Genomic DNA, 20,623 nt, shown 5'->3' with positions numbered 1-20,623 from the left:
GTCCGTAACGACCCAACCTATAAAACTGTCCCACTAGTTAACCCCTTCAGTGAACACCGTCAAAAAAAAAAAAAAAACAAGCCAAAAAACAACGCTTTATTATTATACCACCGAACACAAAGTGAAATAACACGTGATCAAAAAGACGGATATAAATAACCATGGTACCGCTGAAAACATCATCTTGTCCTGCAAAAAACGAGCCGCCATATAGCATCATAACCAAAAAAATAAAAAAGTTATAGTCCTCAGAATAAAGCGATGCCAAAATAATTATTTTTTCTATAAAATGGCTTTATCGTATAAAAGCGCCAAAACATAAAAAAATGATATAAATGAGATATCGCTGTAATCGAACTGACCCGACGAATAAAACTGCTTTATCAATTTTACCAAACGTGGAACGGTATAAACTCCTCCCCCAAAAGAAATTCGTGAATAGCTGGTTTTTGGTCATTCTGCCTCACAAAAATCGGAATAAAAAGTGATAAAAAATTGTCACATGTCCAAAAATGTTACCAATAAAAATGTCAACTCATCCCGCAAAAAACAAGACCTCACATGACTCTGTGGACCAAAATACGGAAAAATTATAGGTCTCAAAATGTGGAGACGCAAAACTTTTTTGCTATAAACAGCGTCTTTTAGTGTGTGACAGCTGCCAATCATAAAAATCCGATATAAAAAAACGCTATAAAAGTAAATCAAACCCCCCTTCATCACCCTCTTAGTTAGGGAAAAATAATAAAATTAAAAAAATGTATTTATTTCCATTTTCCCGTTAGGGTTAGGGCTAGGGTTAGGGCTAGGGTTAGGGCTAGGGTTAGGGCTAGGGTTAGGGTTAGGGCAAGGGTTAGGGCTAGGGTTAGGGCTAGGGTTAGGGCTAGGGTTAGGGCTAGGGCTAGGGTTAGGGTTAGGGTTAGGGCTAGGGTTAGGGCTAGGGCTAGGGTTAGGGCTAGGGTTAGGGCTAGGGTTAGGGCTAGGGTTAGGGTTAGGGCTAGGGTTAGGGTTAGGGTTGGGGCTGGGGTTGGAGCTAAAGTTAGGGTTGGGGCTAAAGTTAGGGATAGGGTTGGGGCTAAAGTTAGGGTTGGGGATAAAGTTAGGGTTAGGGTTGGGGCTAAAGTTAGGGATAGGGATGGGGCTAAAGTTAGGGTTGGGGCTAAAGTTAGGGATAGGGTTGGGGCTAAAGTTAGGGTTGGGGATAAAGTTAGGGTTAGGGTTGGGGCTAAAGTTAGGGTTAGGGTTTGGATTACATTTACAGTTGGGATTAGGGTTGGGATTAGAATTAGGGGTGTTTCAGGGTTAGGGGTGTGGTTAGGGTTACAGTTGGGATTAGGGGTGGGGGTGTGTTTGGATTAGTTTCAGGTAGAATTGGGGAGTTTCCACTGTTCAGGCACATCAGGGGCTCTCCAAACGCGACATGGCGTCCGATCTCAATTCCAGACAATTCTGCGTTGAAAAAGTAAAACAGTGCTCCTTTCCTTCCGAGTTCTCCCATGCGCCCAAACAGGGGTTTACCCCAACATATGGGGCATCAGCGTACTCAGGACAAATTGGACAACAACTTTTTGGGTCCAAGCTCTCTTGTTATCTCTGGGAAAATAAAAAATTGGGGGGGCTAAAAATCATTTTTGTGGGAAAAAAAGGATTTTTCATTTTCACGGCACTGCGTTGTAAACTGTAGTGAAACACTTGGGGGTTCAAAGTTCTCACAACACATCTAGATAAGTTCCTTGGGAGGTCTAGTTTCCAATATGGGGTCACTTATACTGTTTGGGTACATCAGGGGCTCTGCAAATGCAACGTGACGCCTGCAGACCAATCCATCTAAGTCTGCATTCCAAATGGCGCTCCTTCCCTTCCGAGCTCTGCCATGCGCCCACATATGGGATATCAGCGTACTCAGGACAAATTGGACAACAACTTTTGGTGTCCAATTTATCCTGTTACCCTTGTGAAAATACAAAACTGGGGGCTAAAAAATCATTTTTCTGAAAAAAAAATGAATTTTTATTTTCACGGCTCTGCGTTATACACTGTAGTGAAACACTTGGGGGTGCAAAGCTCTCACAACACATCAAGATAAGTTCCTTAGGGGGTCTACTTTCCAAAATGGTGTCACTTGTGGGGGGTTTTAATGTTTAGGCACATCAGGGGCTCTCCAAACGCGACATGGTGTCCCATCTCAATTCCAGTCAATTTTGCATTGAAAAGTCAAATGGCGCTCCTTCCCTTCCGAGCTCTGCTATGCGCCCAAACAGTGGTTTACCCCCACATATGGGGTATCATTGTACTCAGGACAAATTTCACAACAACTTTTGGGGTCCAATTTCTTCTCTTACCCTTGGGAAAATAAAAAATTGGGGGCGAAAAGATCATTTTTGTGAAAAAATATTATTTTTTATTTTTACGGCTCTGCATTATAAACTTCTGTGAAGCACTTGGTGGGTCAAAGTGCTCACCACACATCTAGATAAGTTCCTTAAGGGGTCTACTTTCCAAAATGGTGTCACTTGTGGGGGGTTTCAATGTTTAGGCACATCAGGGGCTCTCCAAACGCAACATGGCGTCCCATCTCAATTCCAGTCAATTTCGCATTGAAAAGTCAAATGGCGCTCCTTCGCTTCCGAGCTCTGTCATGCGCCCAAACAGTGGTTTACCCCCACATATGGGGTATCGGTGTACTCAGGACAAATTGTACAACATCTTTTGGGGTCCATTTTCTCCTGTTACCCTTGGTAAAATAAAACAAATTGGAGCTGAAGTAAATTTTGTGTGAAAAAAAGTTAAATGTTCATTTTTATTTAAACATTCCAAAAATTCCTGTGAAACACCTGAAGGGTTAATAAACTTCTTGAATGTGGTTTTGAGCACCTTGAGGGGTGCAGTTTTTAGAATGGTGTCACACTTGGGTACTTTCTATCATATAGACCCCTCAAAATGACTTCAAATGAGATGTGGTCCCTAAAAAAAAATGGTGTTGTAAAAATGAGAAATTGCTGGTCAACTTTTAACCCTTATAACTCCCTAACAAAAAAAATTTTGGTTCCAAAATTGTGCTGATGTAAAGTAGGCATGTGGGAAATGTTACTTATTAAGTATTTTGCGTGACGTATCTCTGTGATTTAAGGGCATAAAAATTCAAAGTTGGAAAATTGTGAAATTTTCAAAATTTTTGCCAAATTTCCGTTTTTTTTCACAAATAAACATAAGTTATATCGAATAAATTTTACCACTAACATGAAGTACAATATCTCACGAGAAAACAATGTCAGAATCGCCAAGATCCGTTGAAGCGTTCCAGAGTTGTAACCTCATAAATGGACAGTGGTCAGAATTGTAAAAATTGGCCCGGTCATTAACGTGCAAACCACCCTCGGGGCTTAAGGGGTTAAATTATGCTTTTTTTGCAAAAACAAATTTTTCATTGTTATATTTTGAGAGCTATAACTTTTCCAAATTTCTGCTGACAATGTCATGTAAGGCCTTGTTTTTTGCAGGACGAGTTTATGTTTTTATTGGTACCTTTTTTAGGCACATGACATTTTTTAATCGCTTTCTATTCTGATGTTTGTGAGGCAGAATGAAAAAGAACAGCAATTCATTTTTTTTTTATGCCGTTCCACGTGTTGTAAAATTGATAAGGCAGCTTTATTCTTCGGATTAGTATGATTACTATTAAAAAATTATCATGGTGCTCGCGGTGATCTCCTTGAGTTCACCACAGTTCATCAGGCCGCTCACAGTGAAGTATGGGAACGCAGCTTCAGTGACCGGCGGTGAACTCTATGACGTTACCGCTAGTGACTGTAGCTGCACTCACAGCATATCATCACAGAGTTTTCAGCCTGGATGGTTGCATCATGCCACCGTCAAGGTTGTAAGCCTAATATCGCAGACATGGATTATGGCGTGGGACAGTATTGAATCATCACTTCATACAGGTGAGGGATATGGTTGTTTTTTATTTATTTATTTTTTTTCAGGAGACAAATTATCAGTTTGTAGGATTTTTAATTTATTGCTCAGAACTTCGGAGACATGTTGTCAGTAGTTTATAGAATAAAAGAACAATTTACATTTTACTCAAAAATATACCTATAAAGAGAAAAATCAGACAAACTAAAAATTTTGCAGTGGTGTCTTAATTTTTGCCAGAGCTGTATTTTACAATATAACTATGGGGTTAGTAATGGGGGCATCTTATAGACGCCTCTCCATTACTAACCCATGGGCTTGATGTCATCTGACAACACAAAGGTGACATCAACCCCACAAATATCACCCCATTTGCCACCGCCACAAGGCAAGTGGTAAGAGTGAGGCCGAGTGCCAGACTTGGCGTATCTTATGGATGCACCATTTCTGGGGCGGCAGAGGGCTGATGTAGGTAAACCTGGTGATGGGGGGCAATATCTCTGACCCCCTTCCCAGGCTATTAATATCAACCCACAGCTGTCTGTTTAGCCTTTGCTGGTTTGAATTTATAGGGTGGACCCTGTGTCATTTTTTTCTGGAGCTCCCCGTAAATTCACCAGGAAAGGCTAAGCAAACAGATGTGAGCTGTTATTAATAGCCTGGGAAACTTAAAGGATATTGTTCCAGATTATTAATATCAGCCTCCAGCCGTGGGCTTTCCTTCGCTGGTTATGAAAATTGTGCGGAAGCCCAAGCCATTTTCTTTATTTAATTATTTATTTTACACAGGAGTTACACAGCTGCTGCTGAATGAAACTCCCATCATTGTCACCTGCAACAAATACACTGTAGGAAAAAAAGCGCAATAGAGTCTTATCCGGGTTATATGTCAGAAAACACAATCAGATTAAACTCAACTGATGTGACATGAGAAGAGGCATATAGATTTATCAATAATGACTAGTGATGAGCAAGTAGCATTGTTGCTCGGGTCTCCCCGAGCACGCTTGGGTGATCTCCGAGTATTTGGATGTGCTCGGAGATTTCGTTTTCATCACCTCAGCTGCATGATTTACGGCTTCTGGACAGCCTGAATACATGTGGGAATTCCCTAACAGACAGGCATTCCTCACATGTATTTATCCTGTCTAGCAACCGTAAATCATGCAGCTGAGGCGATGAAAATGAATTTTCCGAGCACATCCAAATACTCAGAGATCACCCGAGTCCCGAGCACCGAGTATACTTGCTCATCACGAATAATCACAGCTGTCGCAGATCCACTGGTCACATCTAGTGACCCATTTTAGTATCAAAGGCTGAAAAGGTTAGTGGATACCATTCGCGCTACTGTACAAATGATGATCCAGGCTAGTTCAGGGTAAAATATTGATGTTTTTAATCTCAATATCAACGCGTTTTGAAGTCAACAGGACATGCACTTCTGAGGAAGATGCTCTCCTGAGGAAGAAACCCTGTTCACTTTGAAACTCGTTGAGATTGAGATTAAAACCATCAATATTTTACCCTGAAGTAGCCTGGACTGTGATTTGTACAGCAGCATGGATGGTATCCACAAACCTTTTCAGCCTTTGATCATTGTCACCTGGTCGTGCTAACCTCAGGGAGACCAGGCGAACTACAGTGGGGGAAATATGTATATGATCCCTTTGTGATTTTGAAAGTTTGTCCACTGACAAAGACATGAACAGTCTAGAATTTTAAGGGTAGGTTAATTTTAACATTGAGAGATAGAATATCAAAAATTTATACAATGTGATTTTCTGGATTTTATTTTTGATATTCTATCTCTCAATGTTAAAATTAACCTACCCTTAAAATTATAGACTGTTCATGTCTTTGTCAGTAATCAAACTTACAAAATCAGCAAGGGATGAAATAATAATTTCCTTCACTGTATACCTCTTATGCCAGAGGCGGACTGTTATGCCAGAAGCGGTGGTGGACAAGAGTGGACCCACTGGACCGTGATACCGAACCTCCTCCAAGTGAGCGAACTTGTTGTGAATTCTGCTCTTGGGCTCCCTCCGGTGGTTGTTGGTGGTAGTGCAGTTGTCTTGGGGTTGTAGTCCAGGGCAGGTGTTTCTGCTGATTGCAGCTCTACTAGGTATTTAGGTTTGCAGGATCCATGAGTCCTTGCCAGTTGTCCATTGTTCTTGGAGGGATTGCATCTCTCTCTGGCTCCTCATGCCCTGCTGCCAATTCAGCTAAGATAAGTGTCTGTTTTTTTGTCTCTGTGCACACATGCAGTGTGCTTTGCAATTCAGTGCAATTCATTGTGTTTTTGTGCAGCTTAGACTTTGTTTGGATTTTTCAGTCATGCTGGATTCTCAGGAGATGCAGATATACTTTCTATGTCTTTAGTTAGATGTAGAATATTTGTATTATCTGCTGTGGATATTTTTAGGATTTTAATACTGACCGCTTAGAATTCTGTCCTGTCCTTTTCTATTTAGCTAGAAGTGCCTCTTTTGCTAAATCCTGTTTTTCTGCCTGCGTGTGTCTTTCCTCTTATACTCACAGACAATATTTGTGGGGGGCTGCCTATCCTTTGGGGTTCTGCTCTGAGGCAAGATAGAATTCCCATTTCCATCTATAGGGGTATTTAGTCCTCCGGCTGTGTCGAGGTGTCTAGGACTTCTAAGGTACATCCCACGGCTACTTCTAGTTGCGGTGTTAGTTTAGGGTTTGCCGTCAGTACAGGTACCACCTACTCCTGAGAAAGTCTCTCATGCGGCTCCAAGGTCACCGGATCATAACAGTACAACTGGCCAACAATGAGTTAAATGCATCTCAGAAGAAGGGAAGAAAGAGCCATTTTTTTTTCTGTAGCCTGCTTTGTCTTTTCTTTCCTCTTTTCCTCTGGGTGACTGAGGAGTCTTGTGCTAGCATGGATGTTCAGGGATTAGTTTCTCGTGTAGACCAGCTTGCTGCTAGGGTACAGGGTATTTCTGATTATATTGTTCAGACTCCGCTTTTAGAGCCTACTCCTGATTTGTTTTTTGGGGACAGGTCCAAATTTTTGAGTTTTAAAAACAACTGTAAACTGTTTTTTGCTCTGAAGCCTCGTTCCTCTGGTGATCCCATTCAGCAGGTTAAAATTGTCATCTCCCTGCTGCGTGGCGACCCTCAGGATTGGGCATTTTCCCTGGAATCTGGGAATCCAGCCTTGCTTAATGTAGATGCCTTTTTTCAGGCTCTAGGATTATTATATGATGAACCAAATTCTGTGGATCAAGCGGAGAAGACCTTGTTGGCCCTGTCTCAGGGTCAAGAAGCGGCAGAATTGTATTGTCAGAAATTTAGAAAATGGTCTGTGCTGACTAAATGGAATGAGGATGCTTTGGCGGCAATTTTCAGAAAGGGTCTTTCTGAATCTGTTAAAGATGTTATGGTAGGGTTTCCCACGCCTGTTGGTCTGAGTGATTCTATGTCTCTGGCCATTCAGATTGATCGGCGCTTGCGGGAGCGCAGAAATGTGCGTGCTGTGGCGTTGTCCTCAGAGCAGATGCCTGAGCCTATGCAGTGTGATAGGATTCTGTCTAGAACGGAACGACAAGGATTCAGACGTCAGAATAGGTTGTGTTTTTATTGTGGCGATGCTTCTCATGTCATTTCAGTCTACCCAAAGCGTACAAAGAGAATCGCTAGTTCAGTTACCATCGGAACTGTACAACCTAAATTTCTGTTATCTGTGACCTTGATCTGCTCATTGTCGTCATTTTCTGTCATGGCGTTTGTGGATTCAGGCGCCGCTTTGAACTTAATGGACTTTGAATTTGCCAGGCGTTGTGGTTTCCCCTTGCAGTCTTTGCAGAACCCTATTCCTTTAAGGGGCATTGATGCTACACCTTTGGCTAAAAATAAACCCCAGTTTTGGACACAGGTGACCATGTGCATGGCGCCAGCCCATCAGGAAGATTGTCGTTTTCTGGTGTTGCATAATTTGCATGATGCTATTGTGCTGGGTTTTCCATGGTTGCAGATAAATAATCCTGTGTTGGATTGGAAGTCTATGTCTGTGACTAGTTGGGGTTGTCAGGGGGTTCATAATGATGTTCCTGTGATGTCAATCTCCTCTTCCTCCTCTTCTGAAGTTCCAGAGTTTTTGTCTGATTTTCAGGATGTATTCGATGAGCCCAAGTCCAGTTCCCTTCCACCGCATAGGGACTGTGATTGTGCTATTGACTTGATGCCAGGCTGTAAGATTCCTAAGGGCCGACTTTTCAACCTGTCTGTGCCTGAACATACAGCCATGCGGAGTTATGTTAAGGAGTCTTTGGAGAAAGGGCATATTCAGCCATCTTCTTCACCGTTGGGAGCGGGATTTTTTTTTGTTGCTAAGAAGGATGGCTCCTTGAGACCCTGAATTGATTATCGCCTCTTGAATAAGATCACGGTCAAGTTTCAATACCCTTTACCTTTGCTTTCCGATTTGTTTGCCAGGATTAAGGGGGCTAGTTGGTTTACTAATATTGACCTTCGGGGGGCATATAATCTTGTTCGTATTAAGCAGGGTGACGAATGGAAAACTGCGTTTAATATGCCCGAAGGCCATTTTGAATACCTTGTGATGCCATTCGGGCTCTCTAATGCTCCATCTGTTTTTCAGTCCTTCATGCATGATATCTTCCGGAATTATCTTGATAAATTCATGATTGTATATTTGGATGATATCTTATTTTTTTCCGATGATTGGGAGTCTCATGTGAAACAGGTCAGGATGGTATTTCAGATCCTTCGTGATAATGCTTTGTTTGTGAAGGGGTCTAAGTGTCTCTTTGGAGTGCAGAAGGTTTCTTTTTTGGGCTTCATTTTTTCTCCCTCATCTATAGAGATGGATCCGGTTAAGGTTCAGGCCATTCATGATTGGATTCAGCCCACATCCGTGAAGAGCCTTCAGAAATTTTTGGGCTTTGCTAATTTTTATCGCCGTTTCATTGCTAACTTCTCCAGTGTGGTTAAACCCTTGACCGATTTGAAGAAGAAAGGCGCTGATGTATCGAATTGGTCCTCTGTGGCTGTCTCTGCCTTTCAGGAGCTTAAACGCCGATTTACTTCTGCCCCGGTGTTGCATCAGCCAGATGTTTCTCTTCCGTTTCAGGTTGAGGTTGACGCTTCTGAGATTGGGGCAGGGGCCGTTTTGTCTCAGAGGAATTCTGATGGTTCCTTGATGAAACCGTGTGCCTTCTTTTCCCGTAAGTTTTCGCCTGCTGAACGCAATTATGATGTCGGCAATCGGGAGTTGTTGGCTATGAAGTGGGCGTTTGAGGAATGGCGACATTGGCTTAAGGGAGCCAAGCACCGTATTGTGGTCTTGACCAATCATAAAAATCTGATTTACCTCGAATCTGCCAAACAGCTGAATCCTAGACAGGCTCGATGGTCCCTGTTTTTCTCCCGTTTTGATTTCGTGGTCTCGTATCTTCCGGGTTCTAAGAATATTAAGGCTGATGCCCTCTCTAGGAGTTTTTTGCCTGATTCTCCTGAGGTACTTGAGCCGGTCGGCATTCTGAAGGAAGGGGTGGTCCTTTCTGCCATTTCCCCTGATTTGCGACGGGTTCTGCAGGAATTTCAGGCTGACAAACCTGACCGCTGTCCAGTGGGGAAACTGTTTGTTCCTGATAGATGGACTAGTAGAGTGATTTCTGAGGTTCATTGTTCTGTGTTGGCTGGCCATCCTGGTATTTTTGGTACTAGAGATTTGGTTGGTAGGTCCTTTTGGTGGCCTTCTTTGTCGCGTGATGTGCGTTCTTTTGTGCAGTCCTGTGGAACTTGTGCGCGGGCCAAGCCTTGTTGTTCCCGTGCTAGTGGGTTGCTTTTGCCTTTGCCGGTCCCTGAGAGGCCCTGGACGCATATTTCTATGGATTTTATTTCGGATCTTCCGGTTTCCCAGAGGATGTCGGTTATCTGGGTGGTTTGTGACCGGTTTTCTAAGATGGTTCATTTGGTGCCTTTGCCTAAATTGCCTTCCTCTTCTGATTTGGTTCCGTTGTTTTTTCAGCATGTGGTTCGTTTGCATGGTATTCCGGAGAATATTGTGTCCGACAGAGGTTCCCAGTTTGTTTCTAGGTTTTGGCGGGCCTTTTGTGCTAGGCTGGGCATTGATTTGTCTTTTTCTTCTGCATTTCATCCTCAGACAAATGGCCAGACCGAGCGAACTAATCAGACTTTGGAAACTTATTTGAGATGCTTTGTGTCTGCTGATCAGGATGATTGGGTGGCTTTCTTGCCATTGGCCGAGTTTGCCCTTAATAATCGGGCTAGTTCGGCTACCTTGGTTTCGCCCTTCTTTTGTAATTTTGGTTTTCATCCTCGTTTTTCTTCGGGACAAGTTGAGCCTTCTGATTGTCCTGGTGTGGATTCTGTGGTTGATAGGTTGCAGCAGATTTGGGCTTATGTGGTGGACAATTTGATGTTGTCTCAGGAGGAGGCTCAGCGTTTTGCTAACCGTCGTCGGTGTGTTGGTTCCCGGCTTCGGGTTGGGGATTTGGTCTGGTTGTCTTCCCGTCATGTTCCTATGAAGGTTTCTTCCCCTAAGTTTAAGCCTCGATTTATTGGTCCTTATAGGATTTCTGAGATTATCAATCCGGTGTCTTTTCGTTTGGCCCTTCCGGCCTCTTTTGCCATTTATAATGTTTTCCATAGATCTTTATTGTGGAAATATGTGGTGCCCGTTGTTCCCTCTGTTGATCCTCCTGCTCCTGTGTTGGTTGATGGGGAGTTGGAGTATGTGGTTGAGAAGATTTTGGATTCTCGCTTTTCGAGGCGGAGGCTTCAGTACCTTGTCAAATGGAAGGGTTATGGCCAGGAGGATCATTCTTGGGTTTTTGCCTCTGATGTCCATGCTGCTGATTTGGTCCGTGCCTTTCATCTGGCTCGTCCTGATCGGCCTGGGGGCTCTGGTGAGGGTTTGGTGACCCCTCTTCAAGGGGGGGGGTACTGTTGTGAATTCTGCTCTTGGGCTCCCTCCGGTGGTTGTTGGTGGTAGTGCAGTTGTCTTGGGGTTGTAGTCCAGGGCAGGTGTTTCTGCTGATTGCAGCTCCACTAGGTATTTAGGTTTGCAGGATCCATGAGTCCTTGCCAGTTGTCCATTGTTCTTGGAGGGATTGCATCTCTCTCTGGCTCCTCATGCCCTGCTGCCAATTCAGCTAAGATAAGTGTCTGTTTTTTTGTCTCTGTGCACACATGCAGTGTGCTTTGCAATTCAGTGCAATTCATTGTGTTTTTGTCCAGCTTAGACTTTGCTTGGATTTTTCAGTCATGCTGGATTCTCAGGAGATGCAGATATACTTTCTATGTCTTTAGTTAGATGTAGAATATTTGTATTATCTGCTGTGGATATTTTTAGGATTTTAATACTGACCGCTTAGAATTCTGTCCTGTCCTTTTCTATTTAGCTAGAAGTGCCTCTTTTGCTAAATCCTGTTTTTCTGCCTGCGTGTGTCTTTCCTCTTATACTCACAGTCAATATTTGTGGGGGGTTGCCTATCCTTTGGGGTTCTGCTCTGAGGCAAGATAGAATTCCCATTTCCATCTATAGGGGTATTTAGTCCTCCGGCTGTGTCGAGGTGTCTAGGACTTGTTAGGTACATCCCACGGCTACTTCTAGTTGCGGTGTTAGTTTAGGGTTTGCGGTCAGTACAGGTACCACCTACTCCTGAGAAATTCTCTCATGCGGCTCCACGGTCACCGGATCATAACACGAACTAGTATAGACAACCCCTATACAGGGACAGTTAGGAAGCAAACTCGGAGGCCTCAAGTACCACGGATGCCAGGACCAGGGATCGGCTCAGGAAAGGAGGGAACAGGATGGGACAGGAGAACTGGACAAGGAACGGAGCAGAGGACGTATGGGAGAGGTGACCAAGGAAGCGGTGAACAAAGAAACCAGAACATGCAGGGGTAAAGGGAGTGTATGGAACGAGAAGCTGGGGAAGCGGTAAAGAGACTGCGATCAGAGGTCAGACCAAAGACAGCAGGACGGGCCTGGAAAGACGAGCAAAACCAGAGCAGAAACTCAGAGTAAAACTCAACAGTCAGGTGCCTCCACAAGGTGATGGCGGCCTGAAATACAAGATGCCAAACCCCATTGGCCAAAGAACACTGCCGGGTCAGGTTGCAGCATAGGATAAGGAGGAGTGTCTCTAAGGAGAGAACGGGAGGAGACAGGGCGCGTGACAGGCTGCAGAGGGGAGGCGTGCCGACACGCCCGAAGAGACACGCACCGGGAACCAGACCAGGAAGGAGCGGACACAGGAGCGACGACTGCGGAGGAAGAAGGAGCAGCGAGCACGGCGCCGGCAGAGACAGCCCTGGGACAGGTAGAGGTAAGTATAGTGGTAACAATACCGCTTGTTGTCAGGCTCCGGTACGTGTCATGCTGATGATACACAGATGGCATCAGGGTACACATGTGTGGCACACATTTTGTTGGTGCTGTGCAAAAAAAACCTGACATGTCTTCGGGTGTTTTACACTGACACATTTGCACACTACCATTGAGAACAATGGGTGTGTGTCCATATTTGCAGTCCTTAAAAAACGGACGCGTGAAGAAGGCCTAAAGTAGTTGGTGTACAGCTTGTATAACAGTGTAAATCTGGCGTACCATCTAAATAACTCAGGGTACAGCAATTAATTACTAAATCGCTGGCAATAAAAGTGAGTACACCCCTAAGTGAAAATGGCCAAATTGTGCCCAAAGTGTCAATATTTTTGTGAGCATCATTATTTTCAAGCACTGCCTTAACTCTCTTAACGTCACGCAGCTGGTGAATGTTAGAGACGTTGGGTTCCTCCACCCTTCCATTCGAGGATGTCTCACAGATGCTCAATAGGGAGCCACGTTGAACTTCCAGTGATCAATATGAGAGCATGTGAGAGCAATAACACCAAATTTTACACACCTGATCCCCATTTACACATGAGATCTTGTAAAGTCACATGACACTGGGGAGGAAAATAGCTAATTGGGCACAATTTGACCATTTTACCTTGTGTCACGCCGCGCCTCTCTCGCTGTCTCCCCCCGACTAATGCTATACTCACAATTCCGCGGCGTGCTTCCGGTCCAGTGGGTTCACTTGTGGTGTTCCTCCAGCCCTTACACCTTGGGTGGTGTACTACTCACTTGTGTTGTCAGCGATTTAGATATTAACGGCTGTGTTGAGTTATTTAGAAAGCACATCAAATTTACACTGACTACTTTACATTGTAACAAAGTGTCATATCTTCAGTGTTGTCCAATGAAAAGATATAACAAATTTACAAAAATGTGAGGGGTGTACTCACTTTTATATACTGTATATTGCAGAAATTTCTGCATATGCTGCAGACATGCTTCAGATGAATGGAACAGTTATTGGCAGAAGTTTCTACAACAAATCTACCACGGGAGATTATAATTCACAGACAGATTTAGAAAATACACAAAGCAGTTATATCATAGTAGCTCTCAGAAATATTCCTTAAAAATTAATCATTAAATTAATCATTTATTACATATTCATTAAAAAACATACATTGGAATGAAATAATAACAAAAACATAAAAAAATCTTAAGGGCCACAAAGAATATGTATCGTATGGTATAGGATTGTACTATTGTTACAAGCATGCAAATCAAGTGTAGTAGGCCGGGGTCACACTAGACCGTAATACGGACGAGTGCTATGCGATAAAAAATCGCATAGCACTCGGCCCAATGTTAATCTATGGTCCAGCTCCCATCATCCGATATTTTCTCCACCGTATTTCGGATCCGAGGGAACTCGCAGCAGGCTGCGATTGTCAGCGTATCTCGGCCGAGACTCGCCAATGCAAGTCTATGGGAGCGAGAAAAAATCGGATTACACACGGACCATGCGTGTGCATTGCGAGAAATACGCAGCGGTGTTCTATAGAAAAGCCGGTAATTCAATTGCCGGCTTTGCATTTCTCCTTCACAAACCCGACAGGATATGAGACATGGTTTACATATAGTAAACCATCTCATATCCCCCTTTTTTTTGCATATTCCACACTACTAATGTTAGTAGTGTGTATGTGCAAAATTTCAGCGCTGTAGCTGCTAAAATAAAGGTTTAAATGGCGGAAAAAATTGGCGTGGGCTCCCGCGCAATTTTCTCCGCCAGAGTGGTAAAGCCAGTGACTGAGGGCAGATATTAATAGCCAGGAGAGGGTCCATGGTTATTGGCCCCCCCGTGGCTAAAAACATCTGCCCCCAGCCACCCCAGAAAAGGCACATCTGGAAGATGCGCCTATTCTGGCACTTGGCCACTCTCTTCCCACTCCCTGTAGCGGTGGGCTATGGGGTAATGAAGGGTTAATGCCACCTTGCTATTGTAAGGTGACATTAAGCCAGATTAATAATGGAGAGGCGTCAATTATGACACCTATCCATTATTAATCCAATTGTATGAAAGGGTTAAAAAACACACACACACATGATTTAAAAGTATTTTAATGAAATAAACACAGCGGTTGTTTTAATAATTTATTGCTCTCTCAATCCATCAGCAACACCCTCGCTTGACAAAATAATAAACACACAATATACATACCTTCTGATGTCCGATCACGTCCCACGCGGTAATCCATCTGAAGGGGTTAACTAATATTACAGGCAGAGCTGCGATAAACCACTCGCTCGTGCCTGTAATCCCCGGGTGCTGAAAGGAAAGCAGTGATCTATACTTACATTCAGTCGCGGTGATGCGCCCCCTGGTGGATGTCCTCATATGACCTGGAGCGTGGGAAAAAGTTCCCAGGCTGCAGTTCATGAGAACATCCAGCAGGGGCGCATCACCGCGACTGAATGTAAGTATAGATCACTGCTTTCCTTTCAGCACCCGGGGATTACAGGCACGAGCGAGTGGTTTATCGCAGCTCTGCCTGTAATATTAGTTAACCCCTTCAGATGGATTACTTCGTGGGACGTGACAGTTCATCAGAGAGGGTATGTATCTTGTGTGTTTATTGTTTTGCCAAGCGAGGGTCTGAAAATGGAATGAGAGAGCAATAAATTATTAAAACAACCGCTGTGTTTATTTCATTAAAATACCTTTTAATCATGTGTGTGTGTGTTTTTTAACCCTTTCAAACAATTGGATTAATAATGGATAGGTGTCATAATTGACGCCTCTCCATTATTAATCTGGCTTAATGTCACCTTACAATAGCAAGGTGGCATTAACCCTTCATTACCCCATAGCCCACCGCTACAGGGAGTGGGAAGAGAGTGGCCAAGTGCCAGAATAGGCGCATCTTCCAGATGTGCCTTTTCTGGGGTGGCTGGGGGCAGATGTTTTTAGCCACGGGGGGGCCAATAACCATGGACCCTCTCCTGGCTATTAATATCTGCCCTCAGTCACTGGCTTTACCATTCTGGCGGAGAAAATTGCGCGGGAGCCCACGCCAATTTTTTCCGCCATTTAACCCTTTATTTTAGCAGCTACAGCGGCCAAATTTTGCACATACACACTGCTAACATTAGTAGTGTGGAATATGCAAAAAAAAGGGGGATATGAGATGGTTTACTGTATGTAAACCATGTCTCATATCCTGTCGGGTTTGTGAAGGAGAAATGCAAAGACGGCAATTGAATTACCGGCTGTTCACAGATATCGCGCTGAATGAAATATAAATACAGAATATATATATATGTGTCTCAATGACACATATATATATATATATATATATATATATATATATATATATATACTGTATATATGTTTTCCCGAACAATTGAGCACATAAATCCATTAGATGTCGGTTTTGCAAGCTTGCGAGAAAATCTCGGCATACGGATGCCATACGGATGTCACACGGATGTCACACGGATCATTTGATGCGAGGAAATTGCATCCTCGCACTGCACACGGATCACTGTTTTTGAAACATTTGTGCGATTCTCGGCCGTGAAAAACGGACCGTTTTTTTATACGTTAAGTGTGTCCCCGGCCGTAGTCAGAGAGAGTAATAGGCAGCCAATAAAAGTGCACCCCCCATAGATATGGTGCTATAGAATATCAGGGGGACTGCATATATTGGCCAATAGTGCCATGCACACAAAAGCCCTAGTAGTCCATATGTAACACCCCTGTAATAACTGGTGCATTTTTAAGGTATGTTTCTGTGAGCTCCACATGTGATCGATCATACATTTATAGCTGCAATGTATTATGAAATTTATATTTATATATATAGAGACAACATACCTGGTGTAAGAATAACTATTGCCGACAAAATAGCATATTCCTCCTCAATCATTTTCAGTTCTCCAAGACTTTTATAAAAATTGAACATTGGAATGATGTACTCGTGTGGTAAGCCTAGAATAAAACACTTTGAATCAGTCTTGTTAATGTGCTTACTTTATAGTACCCCTGTGTTTCCTATTACCCTATAATTGCATCAGGAATCAATAAACTTACAATAAATTGTCAATCCCTGAACAGTCTTGTGTGAATACAGGCTTTGTGAGGCAGTGACTGGTGTCACAGGTAGGGGTCATTGTTTGTTCTCTCACACAGAGGGGTAGTGAGGCCATGAGGGGGCATTGTAGTCACAGGTGTAGCTGTGATTACAATGGTGAAGCAGTGACTGATTAAAAGCCCTGTAGTACAGGGAGAGGTGTGTCAGTTTTGGTCTTGTAAGCAGACAGAGCAGTTGGTCTGCAGAGCACTCCCTGTGTGAGGCAACACAGGGTCAAGAGGAGCCAAAGAGTCTGGCACCCCTGCGTACACGGCAGTATGGACGCTCATGGCAAGCGGTCCCAGACTGTCTTTTGTTTTCCCGGCTGCGATCCAGAGGATACAGCATGCTGTGCACTGTGAGTTTTTGGATATGAAACAAGTTTTGTTTTGAACTTGGGTCACTGCCTCATCACTGCACAGCGTGAACACCGCTTCACTACGCTTCTTATAATGATTTGGCTTTGTTTTACTTCTTGAAGGCTTCCTACCCTTTGTCAAAATTAAAAAAAAAACAGGCAGGAGCAATGCCTGAAGTATCTTTCACTTTAATACAAAGCTGACTACTGTAAAAAAAAACCATAGTGTGAATATACCCTAAAGGGGTATATACATAGTTTTTTCTTTTTTCAAATGCCTTATTTTTTTGTGTTTTTAAGGGCTCTTTCAGACGTCAGTTTTTCTAATATCTGTTCTAGTTCTATCCGTGTTTTACAGAGATACAACTCTTACCTGATATATAATTATAATCTGTGGATTAGTTCACTTGTCTGTGTAATTTTTCTGACCGATTGGTCCGCACAAAATAACAGAGACTTGTCTGACATTGATCCAAGTCTCTGGTGTAACTGGTCATGAACTTGATGGACAGACATAGCCATGCTTTATCCCGTTCATGCTCCGACCATACTCGCATAGCTAGCTGGGAATGACGTTAAATGCAAAAAGTCACTTTTTTCTCAACTTACAATCGCAAAAATATTGTGACTTATTAATGTATTCTACAGCAGAATTCCAGCGTAAACACCTTAAGGCCACGTTCACACATTCAGTATTTGTTTTCAAATAATTTTTATTATTAAACATTATACAGAGAAATGTCAAATACATGAAGAAATATACATTTTATAAAGGTAAGGGAAATGGTGGGATAAGGGAGGGGAGGAGGGGAGGGAGAGGGAAGGGTAAAGGGAAGTAAACCAAGGAAAAAACTGGAGAACTTTAATTCCAATATTATTTTCCAAGATGGGATAAGAAGTAAAACCATAACTTCCATTATAAGTAAATACAATCTCAGACATCGCCAACAGGGAATGTAGAAAACCCAAGAACCCACTTAGAAGTTGGTATAACAAATTAGCAATAGAGGAGATACCTAAAAAAAGAAAATCAAATGACCCAATAACAACAGATAAGTCAAAAGACAATCTATGTTTGAGGAAACATAGCATTCCACCTGTCCCATTTTAAACCGTACTTGGATAAGTTTCCGTTTACGACTGCAAATCTGCGTTCCAATGAATTATGGAGATAGAGCCTGTCGACAATGTCAGAGAGTCCCGGCACCATTTTATTCTTCCAATAGAGGGCAATCAGATTTTTTGTAACTAAAAATATGTGTACAATCACATATCTTAGGGAAGGGTGTATACAGTCCAGGTCAATAGAGAGCAAGGCAGATTGAGGGGTGAGAGAAAAATTTTTATTGAGGATTTTATTAATGTAGATGGATATCTGTGTCCAGAGGGGTTTAATTTTTGGACAGCTCCAAAATAAGTGCAGCAAACTACCTGGAAACCCACATTCTCTCCAACAGAGAGGGGAATGTGCGTTATTAAAGTGAGACAACCTTACCGGAGTCAGATACCATCTAGTCAATAACTTGAAGAAGGATTCATGGAGTGTAAGTGATATATTAGATGTGTAGGTATTGATTATAGCCCTTTCCCAATGCTCTTTACTGATAGGCATTCTCAGATCCTTTTCCCAGCGGTTGAAATAGGAATGTTTAGTAAAAGAAGTATCGTTGTTAAAATAATTGTAAAGATACTTAGTACTCCAAAACAACTTATGGTCAATATTATTCAGGAGTAAGGTTGCTATTTCTGCTTTGGAATATGGCCCCTTTATGAATTTATTAATTTGTTCTTTTAGCATAATATATGCCATGAAATCCGAAGACGGAAGATTGAATTTTGTTTTTAATTTTTCAAAGGTAGTAAAGTTACCGTCATATAAGTCTTTGACTTTCTTGATACCCAGTCCTGGCCAGTTCGCTGGTAACTGGGAATCATAGAGGTCTGTAAGAAGTTTGAGTGGAAAGTTGTATAAATTTTCTGATTTATTGGAGCCTCTCTTGGGTCTTGCCAATTTAATCCAAGCGGCAGAAATAGCTTCTATAATGGGGTGTGAAGAGCTAGGGGGTTTGGATTTAAATATTCTATCATATATACAGTATTTTAGGGGGCGGTAGTTGTTATAAGAGGTTTCCAAATCTACCCAAGCCGGCTTTGAAGAGTGATTAAACCAAGTGTGGCTTTGCTTTATGAGATTGCTAAGGTAGTAGGCCCGAATGTTCGGTAGTCCCAAGCCACCTCTGGATTTATTTTTATATAGAATATTTTTAGCCACCCTCGCTCTTTTGTTACCCCATATGAATGAATTAATCGACTCTTGGATTTTGTTTAAGAGGGCAGTAGGGATTGATAGTGGAAGTGATCTAAACAGGTAAAAGATTTTGGGGAGGACAATTGTCTTGGCTGCAAGAACTTTACCAGTCCATGTCAGCTCAGACTTAGTCCAAATGAGAAAATCTTGTGAGATAGTTTTTAATATTTTCCTAATGTTACTTTTAACGGTGAAAGAGAAGTTTTTAGCGAAAGATATACCAAGATATGAGATTTCAGTCTCTTCCCAGGTGAAGCCCGTTTTTGTTCTTAAGAGATCCTCAGATTGCTTGTCCAAGTTAAATTGAAGTAGCTTGGATTTTTTATTGTTAATTTTAAAGTAGGAAACCCTAGAGAAAAATTTCAGAGTTTCCAACACATTTGTAACTGAAATAACTGGGTCCGAAAGGGAAAGTAGCAGGTCATCTGCGAAGAGACTAATTTTGTGTTGACGATGAGTAGTGCTGATACCCTTGATTAAATCATTGTTCCTGATTTGGATCGCCAAAGGTTCGATAGCCAGCGCGAATAGAAGGGGTGACAATGGGCACCCCTGCCTGGTACCATTACTTATTGAAAAGGTTTTAGACATATGGTTGTTGATATAGATCCGCGCGTTAGGAAAAGAATATAGAGCAAATATGGATGTGATTAATCCATCCCCAAAGCCAAAACGGGTCAAGACAGCTTTGAGATATTTCCAATTGACTCGATCGAATGCTTTTTCAGCGTCTAGTGTAATTATTAAAGAAGGGATTTTAGATATGTTTATTTTATTGATAATATTAATAAGCCTTCTGGTCCCATCTGAAGTTTGTCTTCCCATGATGAAACCCAATTGATCATTGTGGATCAGCTTGGGAAGGACAATCTTCAATCTCTCAGCAAGAATTTTTGAGTAAATTTTAAGGTCACAATTAATAAGAGAGATGGGCCTATAATTTTGGACCTTGTCTAAATCGTTTTGGCTCTTGGGGATCATGACTATAGTTGCCTCTAACATTTCCTTTGGAAAGGAGCCGTTAACAGATGCTCTGTTAAAGATCTTTTCCAGATGCGGGGACAGGGCATCTGAGAAAATTTTGTAATATTCACCAACAAAACCATCAGGTCCAGGGGCTTTTTGTGACTTTAAATTTTGAATTATATTTTTTATTTCATCAGTATGGAAAGGTGCGGATAGGAAATCCAGATCTACCGGGTCTATTTTAGGAAGGTGCATGTCCTTCAAAAATTCTTCAATAGCTGCTTTATCTGGTTGGGGAGTACTGGAATCTAATTTGAGGTTATAAAGGTTATGATAAAATTCTGCAAAGGTATCAGCAATTTCTTTTGGGTGATATTTAAATTCTCCTTGTGGATTTTGAATTTTTGTTACTCTATTTTTAATTCTCTCTCTTTTAAGCTTATTCATCATGAATTTTGTCGGCTTATTTAAAGAGGAGTACACTTTGAATTTAGATGTTTTAATTAATGAATCAAAATCCGATTGGATAGTCGCTTGCAGTTTTTGCCTGAGTTTAAGGATATCAGTATGGA

At 42.2% G+C, this 20,623-nt stretch overlaps 1 protein-coding gene across 3 annotated transcripts in view; it reads right to left on the bottom strand.

The window, feature by feature from the left end:
* Positions 1-20,623, bottom strand: part of NR1H4 (nuclear receptor subfamily 1 group H member 4) — a 329,336-nt gene that overhangs the window by 10,576 nt on the left and 298,137 nt on the right. For all 3 annotated transcript variants that reach the window (XM_077265582.1, XM_077265583.1, XM_077265584.1), the window contains one exon: positions 16,164-16,277. In XM_077265582.1, coding sequence (XP_077121697.1) covers positions 16,164-16,277 — 114 coding nt within the window. The remainder of the gene's footprint in view (positions 1-16,163; positions 16,278-20,623) is intronic.

The sequence above is a fragment of the Ranitomeya variabilis genome, chromosome 5 (genome assembly GCF_051348905.1).
Source record: "Ranitomeya variabilis isolate aRanVar5 chromosome 5, aRanVar5.hap1, whole genome shotgun sequence".
Lineage (NCBI taxonomy): Eukaryota > Metazoa > Chordata > Amphibia > Anura > Dendrobatidae > Ranitomeya > Ranitomeya variabilis.
Note: the sequence above shows the minus strand (reverse complement) of the source record. Positions and strands in the feature narration are given on the sequence as shown.